The 13044-nt window shown below is 41.2% G+C and overlaps 1 protein-coding gene across 1 annotated transcript in view; it reads right to left on the reverse strand.

The window, feature by feature from the left end:
- The window catches only part of Cpd (carboxypeptidase D), a 64455-nt gene that overhangs the window by 4416 nt on the left and 46995 nt on the right, over nucleotides 1-13044 (reverse strand). Inside the window, exons 13-20 of the mRNA XM_028866796.2 lie at nucleotides 12653-12848; nucleotides 9775-9910; nucleotides 9120-9251; nucleotides 8278-8373; nucleotides 8110-8174; nucleotides 3238-3369; nucleotides 1891-2076; nucleotides 1227-1326 (exon numbers count right to left, since the gene is read on the reverse strand). Coding sequence (XP_028722629.1) covers nucleotides 1227-1326; nucleotides 1891-2076; nucleotides 3238-3369; nucleotides 8110-8174; nucleotides 8278-8373; nucleotides 9120-9251; nucleotides 9775-9910; nucleotides 12653-12848 — 1043 coding nt within the window. The remainder of the gene's footprint in view (nucleotides 1-1226; nucleotides 1327-1890; nucleotides 2077-3237; nucleotides 3370-8109; nucleotides 8175-8277; nucleotides 8374-9119; nucleotides 9252-9774; nucleotides 9911-12652; nucleotides 12849-13044) is intronic.

A 13044-nucleotide genomic window follows, 5' to 3' on the forward strand; every position in this document is an offset into this window, starting at 1 on the left:
TGTGTATGTGTGCATATATATGTGTGCACACATGTGTGCATATAGAGGTCAGAGGACAACTTGTAAACGTTGGTTCTCTCTACTGTGGGCTTCGGGGATTGAACTCAGGCCATCAGCTTGTGCAGCAAGAGCTTCTACCCACTACACCATCTCACTGGCATCATTTGTTTGTTTGTTTGTTTAGGCTGTATCTCAGTGTTTGTCTCACTGTATCTCAGGGTGAGACTTGCTATGTAGTCCTGACTGGCCTCTAACTTGCAGTGATCCTTCTGCCTTAAGCTCTCTCTTATTTTAAACTTGTATACAAGGTTACCAAAACAACAGTCTTACAACAACAGAAAAATAATAGTCATGAAATAAAAATTGAGTTCACAATAGCTAGTGGCTGCCAAAGCTAGATTTCACCCATGGCTGAATCCAATGCCTGTGCCTTTACCCACCAAGTTCTTTGTATTTTGCCAGGTTCCTATGAGAATGTTAAGAACCCCACAAGAGGTCCTGTGACCACACCATGTTCCCAAGATTCACCGGAGAACCCCACCCCTGCAACAGAGCTTGGGCTTTTGCCTTAAGTCCAAGTCAAATGAAGAAATGAATGAAAGATCACTGTGTCAAACAGATGCAGTGGAGTGGAACACTGTTTTTCATGTGTTTCCCCCTTAACCTTTCAGTAATTCAAACAATGGCACATTAACCCAGGGGGGAAATGTTCCCTCTTTCCTGGACCTTGAAAAACATAAGTTCTAGCAGCCAGTGTGATCTTGATACAGAGCAACATTTGCTTATTTAACAATACCCAGTAAGAGCCACTGTGCTGACTATGACTCGAAGGTCTGGGGATACAGATCAACTCTCTGTTGCCTAGAGCTTTTGTTTTGGTGGGGGACATTAAATGTAGACAGTACAGTGGACAGATACGTACAGTATCAGTGATGACTATTATAATGGAAAAAAAAAACATAGGGTAGAGATAATAACAGGGCTACTGTGTTAGCTAGAGCAATGAGTGAAGGTCTTTTGGTGGAGGTGAATTTGAGTATGGGCCTGCAGAAGTTAGGGGCAAACCAGGAGAACATATAGGATAGGAGCTTGGGGAAAACAGGCTTAGGTAAATAGACTCTAGGGAAAAAGCAATCAGCTAGAGGTGTTTGTCGGGGCTAGCCACTCTCAAAGCATAACAGCAGAACTGGTTTTAACTTTAAGTACTAAAAACTGAAAACCTTTACCTGACACAGTTACCACGAGTTCCCTTGGCAAACCAAATATCCGGTTATCTGTATCAAAGACTATTAGCACAGAACTGGGGGCATCATGATGCACAAAGACCTGCAAGGATAAAGTGTAAGAATCATAAAACAGTCACTAAGGCCTGGAGAGATGGCTCTGCAGTGAAGGGCACTGGCTGCTCCTCCAGAGGACTGGGTTTGGTTCCTAGCATCCACATGGCAGCTCACAACCATCCATAACTCCAGTTCTACAGAATCTAGGACTCCAAACCTTCTTCTGGCCTCTGCTGGCAATGCATGTGCTGGATGCATAAACATATATGCAAGCAAACATCCATACACATCAAATATTAAAATTAAAATTTAAAAAGTCACTTATGGTATACTATAGCCCTGCTTCACGAAATGCTTTTGGGCCTATAAAACAAACCAGGAAGGTAACTGAGTGTCATCCTAACTATACAAAATGCTATGCAAGTTTTTATGGTTGTTGTTGCTGAGGAACAGAAAACTTTTGGCAACAAAATGATAATAGATGCTGTAATCAAGAGGTGGACATATTTTTCATTTCTTTGTTCCTTTCAAGCTCTCTACAAGAGTTTCAAAATAAGACACAAATGTTATTAACAATAAATACTTATATAATCTGACTTGGGTTTCTTACCTGTGAATGCTGCTGCTGGTATCCTTCAGCAATGGCATTGATGTTATGGACACCGGGAGCTAAAAGCACATGGAAATAACCCCCCTCTTTTGTGTGTACTTTTATTCCTTCATTAAGTACAATGACTGCTTTAGAGATCGGTTTACCACTCTTGTCTTTAACCAACCCATGGACTCCTTTGTGGACCTGAAAAAAATGATAACATAATTTATGTTTCACAATGTCAGCAGATATTTTACAGGCAATAGCTTGAGGCTTGAAACACACACACACACACACACACACACACACACACACACACACACACACACCCTACACAAAACAATAACAAAATCCTTGTAGTGGAGCACATCCTATAATCCTAGCTACTTAGGAGGCAGATGCAGGAAACGGAGTGCAAGGCCACCCTCATCAAATTAGCAAACCTGTCTAAACAAAGTAGGGGTTTGATGGTGTATTATAGCTCAGTGGTAGAGTGCTTAACGAGCATGCCAAGGGTTTTTGGTACTGCAAGGTTCTGCAAAAATCAAACCGAACCAAGCATGCCCCTGTCAGCCTGGCTTACCCTTCACCCCACTGACCCGGACCACATTTGCTCATTAGTCAGTACTTCAGAGCCAGAGGTAAGAGAAAGAACTTTGTCTCTGAAAGCCTAAAGCATTAGAAGCCAGCCTTCAAATGCCTTGAATTGTTTCCTTCCATGGTACAGTGACTGTATAACTGTATGATCCTCAGCTGGAAGAGCATGAAGCTCGCAGCCACAGCAGATTCAAGATATATGAATGCACAGCATCTATTTTGGCAACAAAAAGATGAACAAAATTCAGCCTGGGGAGATGGATCAGAGGAGGAGAGTGCTTCCCACCCCAGTGTGAGGAGGGCTGGAGTTCAGATCCCCCATTACCCATGTAAAAGGCCAGGTGACCATGGCAGCCTACCCTGACCCAGTGCTCAGGAGATAGGGACAGGGATCCCAGGGTCAAGCTGGCTAGCTGGACTAGCTAGATTACTGAGCTCTGGACACATCAAGACATCCTGTCTCAGTATATACAGTGGAAAGTGAGCTCAACCTCTGGCCTCCATGTACGCATGTCCACGTGTATGATGGCCCATGTGTTAACAGCATACACATACACACCAATACCACACACACACACACACACACACACACACACACACACACACACCCCTTTTCACACACAGAACAAAATCTTTCTATATACATTTAAAAAATGTTTTAATAAATGTTTTCATTGAATACACTCCTCTGATTAAGCCTAGCATGGATGAGGCTTTGGGTTTGATACCTAGTATCAGAGGGAAACGGAAAACTCAAAACCAGCTCACCTCCACCAGCATGCTAAGGAGAGACTTCTTGTTCTCTGCCCACAAGGCAGGGAGTTGAGCTGCACTTGGGAAGTAGCAGCAGCTTGTGTACACGGTGATTTCTGGGCAATGGCCGTAGGTAACACTGTAATCCTGAAACATAAAGTTCAGAATCAAATTAATACATGCAAAATTAACTTTGTAAACGAAATGAAAAGAAATGGGTGATAGAAGCAGCATTGTGATGCATCTTACACCAAATACAAACAAGTCACCATGTACAATAACGGGTCACAAACAGGACAGTGGCGATGTCTCGTTCCTTCTGATGCAGCAGTGCTTCTCACAATGCCTCTACGTGTGGGTGATGTTTATTGGGGTTGCTGAACGAAAGAGTCCCCACGGACAGCCAGCTCGCCTCTCATCTCTAGAATTCTCTGTTGCTCCCACGGCACTGGAGGTGGAGGACAGCACTTGCGCCTGATACCTTCAGTCTGAACCAGCTGTGACAATGGCCGTGGCCACAGTCGAGCTCTTAGTCAAGTGCAGGAACCACTTGTGCAGACAGATTTCAAACTTTACCTGCCATCTTTCCCTTCAACTTGTTCTTTTTCTCATTTCCCTAATGATACTATCTTTTGTTAATAACATTTTTTCTCTTATGTTTTGAGATTACAATGTAGTTATGTCACTTCCCTCTATTCTCCTTCCGAAGCCTTCCTAGCTCTTCCAAATCCATGACCTCTTTTTTCATTGATTGTTGTTACACATATTCTGTATACATACAGATACCCAAACATAACCTGTTTAGTCTATACGATGTTACTAATACGTGTGTTTCCAGGGCCAACTATTTAGGATTCTAACCAACTGGTGTGGTATTTGATAACCAATTGGTATGCTGTTCTTTGGGGAATATTATATCTTCCATTCTAACCATTCCTAAGTTGCCTGTAGTTTTTGTTTGTTTGTTTGCTTGTTTGTTTTGTTTTTGTTTTTGTTTTGGAGACAGAGTTTCTCTGTTTAACAGTTCTGGCTGTCCTGGAACTCACTCTGTAGCCCAGGCTGGCCTCGGACTCACAGAGATCCACCAGCACCCAGCACAGTGTCTGTAGTTCTGTGTATAGGGTTGAGGCCCTGTGGGTTTCCCCCCATCCACTTTAGCATGTTTACTGTGTTGTCCTTGTTCAGTTCATGTTTAGGCAGTCATGTTGGTGAGATTTTTATGGGTATAGCTTCTGACATTCCTAAGAGACACAGTCTCAAAGCAAGCTCCTTGATTGGCTGGCTCTTGAAATCTTGCCCTCTCTTCTGTAATGTTCACTAAGCCTATACGTGCTGGAGTTGTTTTATAGGTTTATCTATTGGGATTGGGCTCTGCAGCTCTGCATTTTGATTGGTTGTGGTTTTCTGCAGTGGTCTCCATCTGTTATAAAGAGAGGTTTCCTTGATGAGGGTGAGGACTACACGTATCTGTGGGTCTAAGGACAAGTGTTTAGAATAAGGATTGTGCTGGTGTAGTAAAGTGGTGGTTGTAGGTTCTCCTCCAAGATCCTTGACTTCACTAGCCCTGAGAAGTTGGCCAGGTTTCTTTTGTTGAATGGGTCTTAAGTCCAACTAGAGAGCTGTTGGTTACTGCCAAGGTATTCAGGCCACTACTGCGCCCTCAGGGTTGCAGTGCCAGAAACTTCACCTTTGACATGTTTCACTATCACCCATAATTTCCAAACCCTGTCAGCTCTACTACAGTACAATGAAGGGTTTAAACTTTCCCACTTCTACAGCTGAATTTAGGTTTCAGGTCTCTGAGAGGGGCAGACAGGTGTCTCTCCCAACAAAGGGCCATTTACCAACAAACTACATTCAGGGACGAGGGAGAGAGCATGAACAAGGCCTGAGTCAGTCGCACAATGTCTTAAGGACCCTTGAAACTTAACCAAGTATGTTCAAAGATAAAACCTCAGCCAATGAAAAGTGTACTCATGTAACTGCTCCTTGCTTGACCAATTATGTTTGAGATGACCTAACCACTCCTGAAATTCCCTTAGCTGTGCTTAAACGGAGCCTGCACGCTCCTCTCAGGGTCGCTGTCATTGTGTACAGATGTCGACCCTGCATGCTGGAATATTAAACACTTGTGTTCTTGCATACTATTGGAGCTGGGGTCTTCCTTCAGCGTCTCCTCGGATGCTACAACCAAAACTTCAACCCTTGGTTCCTAGCCTAGTGTCACTACTGCAATCAAAGCCTTCCTTGATGACTGCTTGTCTAGACTAGTTCAAACCAGTTTCTTCGCAGCCTCCCTTCCAAAGTATCCAGCCCACTATTATGAACTTAATTTCCCCTGAGTACAAACTGAGATCATGTCACCATCGCCTTGCTCAAAACCTTCAGTGGCTTTCCATTCCTAATGCAAACACACTAATTCAAAGCTCTAAACTCTTCACTCTTGTCTCTATCTAGCAATGGCTCCTCAGTCAGCTGCTTACTGGCCCCAGTGTATGCCACTGAATCTTTCTGAACATCTTGCTTCACCCTCTGCATTGCAAACATATCTCCATATAAAGAGAAGGCTATGGCTCTGACTAGGTATAATATTTTCTGTCTTTAAATTTTCATATATGTAGAAAGATATTCTCTTCTAGGTCAAACCAATTAATTCTCTAACAGTTACTTGTTCAGTAAGTCTTGAAAAATATTTTGTCATTAATATGAAAAATCTTTCCCACATAGTAAATTCTTTAAGGAATTTGTTAAGGATTTGTTTTATGTGTATTAGTGTCTTGCCTGCATGTACCTATATGCACCACATGTATGGAGTGTCCACAGAGGTCAGCAGGCATTGTCCTAGAACTGGATACAGGTGGCTGTAAGCCAGCATGGTCCCAGCATGTGGGTGCTGGGAACTGAACCTGGGTCCTCTGGAAGAGCAGTCAGCATTCTTAACTGATGGACTAGCTCTCCAGGCCCCACATATAGTAAATTCTTAAAAAGTAAAGGAGCAAAGAAATGGGAATGAAGTCAACGTTCTGTTGCACACATGAACCAAAGACCAGTTAATCTCTCATTGTCTAATTGTAAGAGCACAGACAAACCAATTAAATGCTGTCAGAAAGAAGATCTATAGGTTCAACACGACCCCTAAGTAAATCCAAACAGCCTTTTACGCAGAGAAAGAAAAGCCAACCTCAGGTTCAGCTGGAATTGCAAGGACCCTTGAACACCCTAAACAACCCTAGAAGAACAAAGTCAAAGGGCTTCTGAAGCCTCGTTTGGAAAGATATCACAAAGCTGGAGCAAACAAAAGGACAGACTGTATGCAGACGAGGGACAGCATGTCTGGGTAACCCGCACATCTGTGTTCAAATGCTTTTGGAAAGGACATCAAGACCATTCAATGAGGAAAGGCTTGCATTTTTAACAAAAGACAACTAAAGACAACTAGATCCCTACCCTCCAATAGACTGAGCTCCTGCCTTACCCCATATACAAAAGGAACATCTACCATATCAAGAACTAAAGCCATAAACTCTGACAAGAAAAACAGTCTTAATAACCAACAAATCGTGAGAAAAAAAATTAAGGTAAGATAAACTGGACATCAATTAAAAAAAAAACCAACCTTTTCCTATCAAAAAGGCATGATCAAGAAAGTAAAAAAGGGCCGGGCAGTGGCAGTGCACACCTTTAATCCCAGTACTCAGGAGGCTGAGGCAGGCAGATTTCTGAGTTCGAGGCAGCCTGGTCTACAGAGTGAGAGTTCCAGGACAACCAGAGCTACACATAGAAACCCTGTCTTAAACAAACAAACAAACAAACAAACAAACTAAGAAAGTAAGACAGGCTCAGAGAAATGAATCAGGAAGTAAACGTAGTTGTCACCAAGACTGACAACCTGAATTCCATCCTAGGACCCACACTGTGAAAGAGAGAGCCAACACCCAAAAATTGCTCTCTGCTTCCACAAGTAGCACTTGCTTGCTTCATTCTCCAAATAAATGTAATTTTTATTAAAGTTAAAAAGGCAGCCTATAGGATGGTAGTTGAAACTATCTGTAAGTCATGTACATGATAAGGATTTAATATGTAGACTATATGGAAAACTAACAACCCAGTGAATAAAAAAATGTTTTAACTTTATTCTTATTTCATGTGTATGGGTGCTGTTCTGCCTGCATGAATGTCTGTGCATGTGTGTGCAGTACCCAAGAAATCCAGAAGAGGGCATTGGATCCCCTAGGAGAGGAGTTACAGATGGTTGATAGCCACCATGTGAGTACCAGGAGTCAAACCTGGGTCCTTTGGAAGAGGACCCCAGCCCCCAATTGAATTTTTTAAATTAACATTGTGTGTGTGTCCATCTCATGGTACGTTTGTGGAGGTCAGGAGACAAACATATACAATATGCTATGTATAATAGAATTATATTTTGTTCTAAAGTTTATGTGATATGTGCTATGAAATGAATAAACTTCAAAAAATATGTTAATATAAGAAGTTAGACACAAAGGATTACCAAGTAAGTCCCTTATCAGATATTTAGAATGGGGAAATTCCTAGACCTAGAGGTGGAGGTTACCAGGGTCTGTGGAAAGGGAGAACAGGGAGTCACTGTGTATGTGACTGGTACAGATGCAGTTTGAAGTAATGAAAAAAATTGGAAGTATACTTGGTAGTGGTGGTACAAGACTGTAGGTATAACTAATGTTATGAAATTACACAGTTAAGAATGTTTACAATAGAAGATCACTGTCAGGTTAATTTAAGGCTTAAGCATGTCAAAGAAGTCACGAGGCAGACGCCAATCACTTCCCTGTCTTAGAAAAAGGACCTGCTTTTTCACCCCATGACCATCATTCTGAACCCATTCTAACTGTATCCTCTGAAACCTACCTTCATGCTGCCCAGATGACTGTGCCATTCTGCTCCACGCATTACTCCTCCTGGAATGTTCTCATCTATAAAACCGTTGGGAGATGTATGATCAACAAGACCAAAAGACTCTCTTCTCCCAAAAGCAATCAATCAAAATGAGTAGCACAGGGTAGGGGGAATGCCTACCTGACTTATTTGGGCAACTGGGCTGACCCATGTGCATCGATGGATGGTTATTTGCATAAAGAGATGCCAAATGCTTTAAAGTTTCTTTGTTTTCCACTACCAAGAAGAAAAATTTGAAAGTCAGTGGAGAAATTGAAAAGATTTTTGTTCAAGTTCAGTACTGTGGATTCAAGTCCTCTTCCTCTCTTTCTAGCAAGTTCTGCACCCCACTGAAGTTTACTGAGGAGTTACCATAAATAACAATATTGTTTTGTTTAGTCCAAGATAATCATACTTAGGAGCAAACATCTTCCTCACATTAAAAAAATACTAAGAGTGAATTTATACAACATGCTACTACACTAAGATACGATCTTTTGGCTTATTGTACCTCAGTTACGGACAAGTGGGGCCTAATAGCAATATCCCTTGTAACTGCATTGAAAATGACTCAAACTGTCTGCGTATGCTGTGACCTGGTGGAAATTCAACAAGCAGCTGTTTAGCTTACCACAAGGCACAACCCAGTAGGCAAGATGTCAAGCATGGGAGGGAGAGCTTAGACTGTTCCCCTGAGCATCTGGCACTGTGCCATATTCTTTTTGGTATTCTCAAGTTCTACAAACACTGTTTCCTCAAAACCTGTCTGTAGACCACACTGAACAGATAGGACTCATAGAGCTTGGCCTTCATCAGGCCTTCCTTCTCCAACCTGCACCAACACTTTCAGTACAGGATGGACAATTGTATAAGGTTGATTATATGAGCAGACAGCAAATCAAATGCTCACTCAAAAATGTTTAGAAGGGATGTTACTTAGTGACTTGGAATTTCCTACATGTGTGGACTGATACTCAACATACCTGTCTGGACTGGCTTGTCATAGGGATATGTGACCAGCACAGAACCACCGTCTAAAGCAATGGAAAGGCTGAAATCCTGTTTTTGAATCAAGTTTTCAATGATGGCTTTGGTCTCAGGTTGGGAAGCATTACCTAAAAAAGAGAAAAGTTAAATATCAAGTTCTAAATTTTAGTGAAAGCATAAAGAAATACTCTATTTGAATTCCATTATAACTCTGTCTTACAAAACTTGTAGGTAATTATCTCTCCATGTGCTACCTCAAGCAAAAAAGACATGTTCTCACAGGGAGGTTATTCTGAGTTGCGCATAGTTTGAGATAATGTGTGCACATTAGTAATATATATAACAACATGCAAACATCCTGTGTATATACACATATTCAGAAGGGTAGAGAGAGAGAGGGCCTATGCTACCTCTATATGCACTGGAACACCCCAATAATCCTGACTAAGTTTCTTTTAAAAAAAAATTACTTTTGCAAAGTGAAAGGAAAAAAGTTCAAAATATTTTCTGGAAGTCTGCATTGATTTATACTTCACACTCATAACCTAGACAAGTACCACCCCATTCCTCATCTACAAAATGGGGCTGATCAGTCTCCAGTACAGAAAGAGTTATCCCAAAGTCCTTCAACGTCCTCAAATACAGTCCTACTTGTGAAGTCTGTGTCCAGGTCTTTGCCACGGGCATTTGCTTGCCCGGTCTTTGAGGTACACTCTTTCTCCTGTGCGCGCTCTCGCCCATCTGGATTTAGAGAAGGCACAATCACAATTCTAGTCCTGTCAACCAACTAAAATGAAAAGAAATCAAGAGTCCATTAGCTCTATGTGGAACTGACATGGACTTCCCCCTCAACACAGTCTTTATTGTTCACTTTAAATAGTGTTTTTAAAAGGCAGAACACTAAAAGAAACTAAAATGTAAAATACAATTCTCATTGCCTTCAAATAAATAAATAAAAAAATGAGACAACACTGTATAATTAACGATCCTCTTGGTGACAAACGGGTCACAGAAGTACTCCAGGTGGGCAAAATCCAGTTTGCTGGCTGCTTTTTACGCAAAAAAACTGTGTAAGTTTTTACTGGAATAACCAAGCCCATTCATTTCTGTTTAATTATTTTGTGTGTTATAATGATGGAGCTGAGTAGCTACAGGATGTCTGCTCCTGCAAAGCTTAAATATATACTATCTGGCCCTCATAGAAAACAATTGCTGATCACTGACTGAATAGTAATGGTGGAACTCTTTTCTGGATTAAAAGTGGGAATGTAATATCTGAAAATACCAATGCCTTTTCAGACAAAGAGAGTTGAAAACAGCATGTCCCAAAACCCAAGCTAGGGTATCTGCCTTGCTATAATTTCTCCTCCAGATGCTCCATAGGCAGTAATACACATGTAATACCTATAGATGTGACATGAAATAATTTCTGAGGTGCTTCACCCTACGTATTTCTAATGTGCAACACTTAATCTTGACTGTCATTTTGACTAGATTTAGACTCCTTCCAGGAACACACCTCTGGACATGCCTGGGGGTATTTTTAGAGAAGTTTAGCTGTGGACCCACCCTCACTGTGGCACCATCCTTCGGACCAGGGTCTCAGACAGAATAGAAAGGAGGAAGCAAACAGACCACTTCCTGTCTGTGCTTCCTGACTTTGGACCACTGTGACTGGCCACCTCTTGCTCCTGAACACTACAGGCCTTCACCATCACGATGGGCTCTGACGCCCTCAAAGCAAGAAGCACAATAAACCCTTTCTTCCTGAAAATACGAGACCCTTTAACTCACTTGCTTTTAAATCTCTGCCTTTGGGATATTCTAAGATAATTTACACTTCATCACAGACTTACTCAATAGAATCTTTGGATTCTGTCACTGTGTTTCTCTTTTGGCAGGTTCTACTGTATCCCAGACTGGCTTCAAAAGCTTTGTGATTGTTAAGGTATTTTACCTATGATATGGTCTCTCTCTCTCTCCTTTCTTTTTTTTTTTTTTTTTTTAAATATGGTCTCTTATTACCATAAAACCAGTAGGTACAAGTTTAGCTATATATAAGAACAGCCTGGGCTGGGGTATAACTCAGTGGTAGAGCATGTGCCTGACATGTACAAGGTCCTGAGTTTGATCTGTAGTATGTGAGTGTACATGCCTAAACCCTAGAGCTTCAGAAGTGGAGGTGGGAGTGTTATGGTTTGAAGCCAACTTGCGCTATATAGCAAGTTCAAAGCCAACCTTGGACATATAGTCAAACTGTCTCAAACAAATAAGCAAACAGCCAAAAGCTGTGACACGTTTTGTGTGGCGGGGGGAAGGGAAGCCTAAGGAGTTATAGAAGAAATATTGATGCCTTCTGGGGATGAAGTCCAAGCCCTGGTATTTTTAAAGGCTCTGAGGTATTCTAATATGCAGCCAGAAGTTTCACTATCTTATACTCTCTCATTTTAAGAAAGAACAAACAAGTGTCTGGGAGACACTTTGGCAACCTGTAAGAAGCTGTTGATGGAATTTCCTTTGCTGGAGATGCTAAAATAAGTTTTATTAAGTCTGATCTCACCTAGGCACACAGGTCGCTTCTAATCCTGATCAAGACACCAGTTCATTCCCAGTCTCTTGTGGGAGAGTGGTACAGTATGGCAGTACTGCATGGGCTTTATAGCAAGATAAACTTGGTGTTCGTTTTTTAATTATAAGAAACACAAACAAGAGACTTTATATGTTGGTTTAATTACTGCCTTCCAGATGTTTTGTAAATTAACAAATACCTCTACCTCAGTCTCCACTTGTATGGAATAGAGAATCCCATCCTTGAAAGGATGAGGACCGAATAACAATATATCCAAAGTACTGGGCAGTGTGCTTGGCACAGTCAGTGTATACTCAAAGAGTACTGGTTCTTCCCTCTTTCTCTAAATCCAATACAGGCAGTGCTAATTACTGAGTGTCTTGCCCCTTTCCCTAAGACAACACAAAGCAAGACTTCTTAATCATAGATGCCTAAGCCCCTAGGACAAACTTCTTTTCTTTCCTACAGCCACAGATGGCTAATTAGATAATGCTGTATTAGTTTGTATACAATTACTTACAGCCAAGATTCCCAAAGATTTTATATATTATATGAAAAGGTAAAAAGAATTCTATCTTTCACTCTATTTTTCAACATAGTAGCTCATTTTTAAGTAACTGAGGATGGCAGTTCCTCAAGTCAGAACACACAGAACTGTGGGCAAGGTCAAAAGGAGCCTCACCCTCAAGGAATACAGGGCTGAAGACAAACTTTTAGGACTTTTTCTTCTTTGCCTCTCAACATACACAAAGAAATATACTAGGAAGACACTATGAACAGTGAGGATATTCAAAGACTGTTCTTTTTCTTACGATTGTTCTTTTTCTTACAATAACACAATGTGCTAACACTGCTTTTGTGTAATATAGTAAGAAATTAAAAATTTTTAAATGGTGCCCTGATATCAATGATTCCAGAGCCTTTGTCTTTAAAGTATGGCAAAACAGACTATTCTCTTACTTGGGTAACAACTGGGTTCTTTTTGTAATTCAGGCAAAGAAATTCTGCCAGAGCCAAAAGCAGTTCAGTTCCAACTGGAGCATTTCCATGGATACCAGCAACAAAACGAATCTTCGGTTCTTCAGGTTCTGATATGTTGGGTTTATTGGAGATTTCGAGGGACCAAATGTGACGATACTCAGCACTCTGTCCCAAACTTTTAGAGCCAGAAACAAAAAGTCAACAAGTAGTCAAGTGTTACGTGAAACTTAACTTACGGACTTTAAAAACAGAAACAGATGAAGACAACAAAACACAGAACCCTTTAAGTATTTTAAAGAGTGAGTCACTGTCAGAAAACCTTAGGAGGAACAGTTTTACTTGAGCAAAGAAAGTGAAACCCAAGTCCCGCA

Source organism: Peromyscus leucopus, chromosome 8b (assembly GCF_004664715.2).
Source record: "Peromyscus leucopus breed LL Stock chromosome 8b, UCI_PerLeu_2.1, whole genome shotgun sequence".
Taxonomy (NCBI): Eukaryota; Metazoa; Chordata; class Mammalia; order Rodentia; family Cricetidae; genus Peromyscus; species Peromyscus leucopus.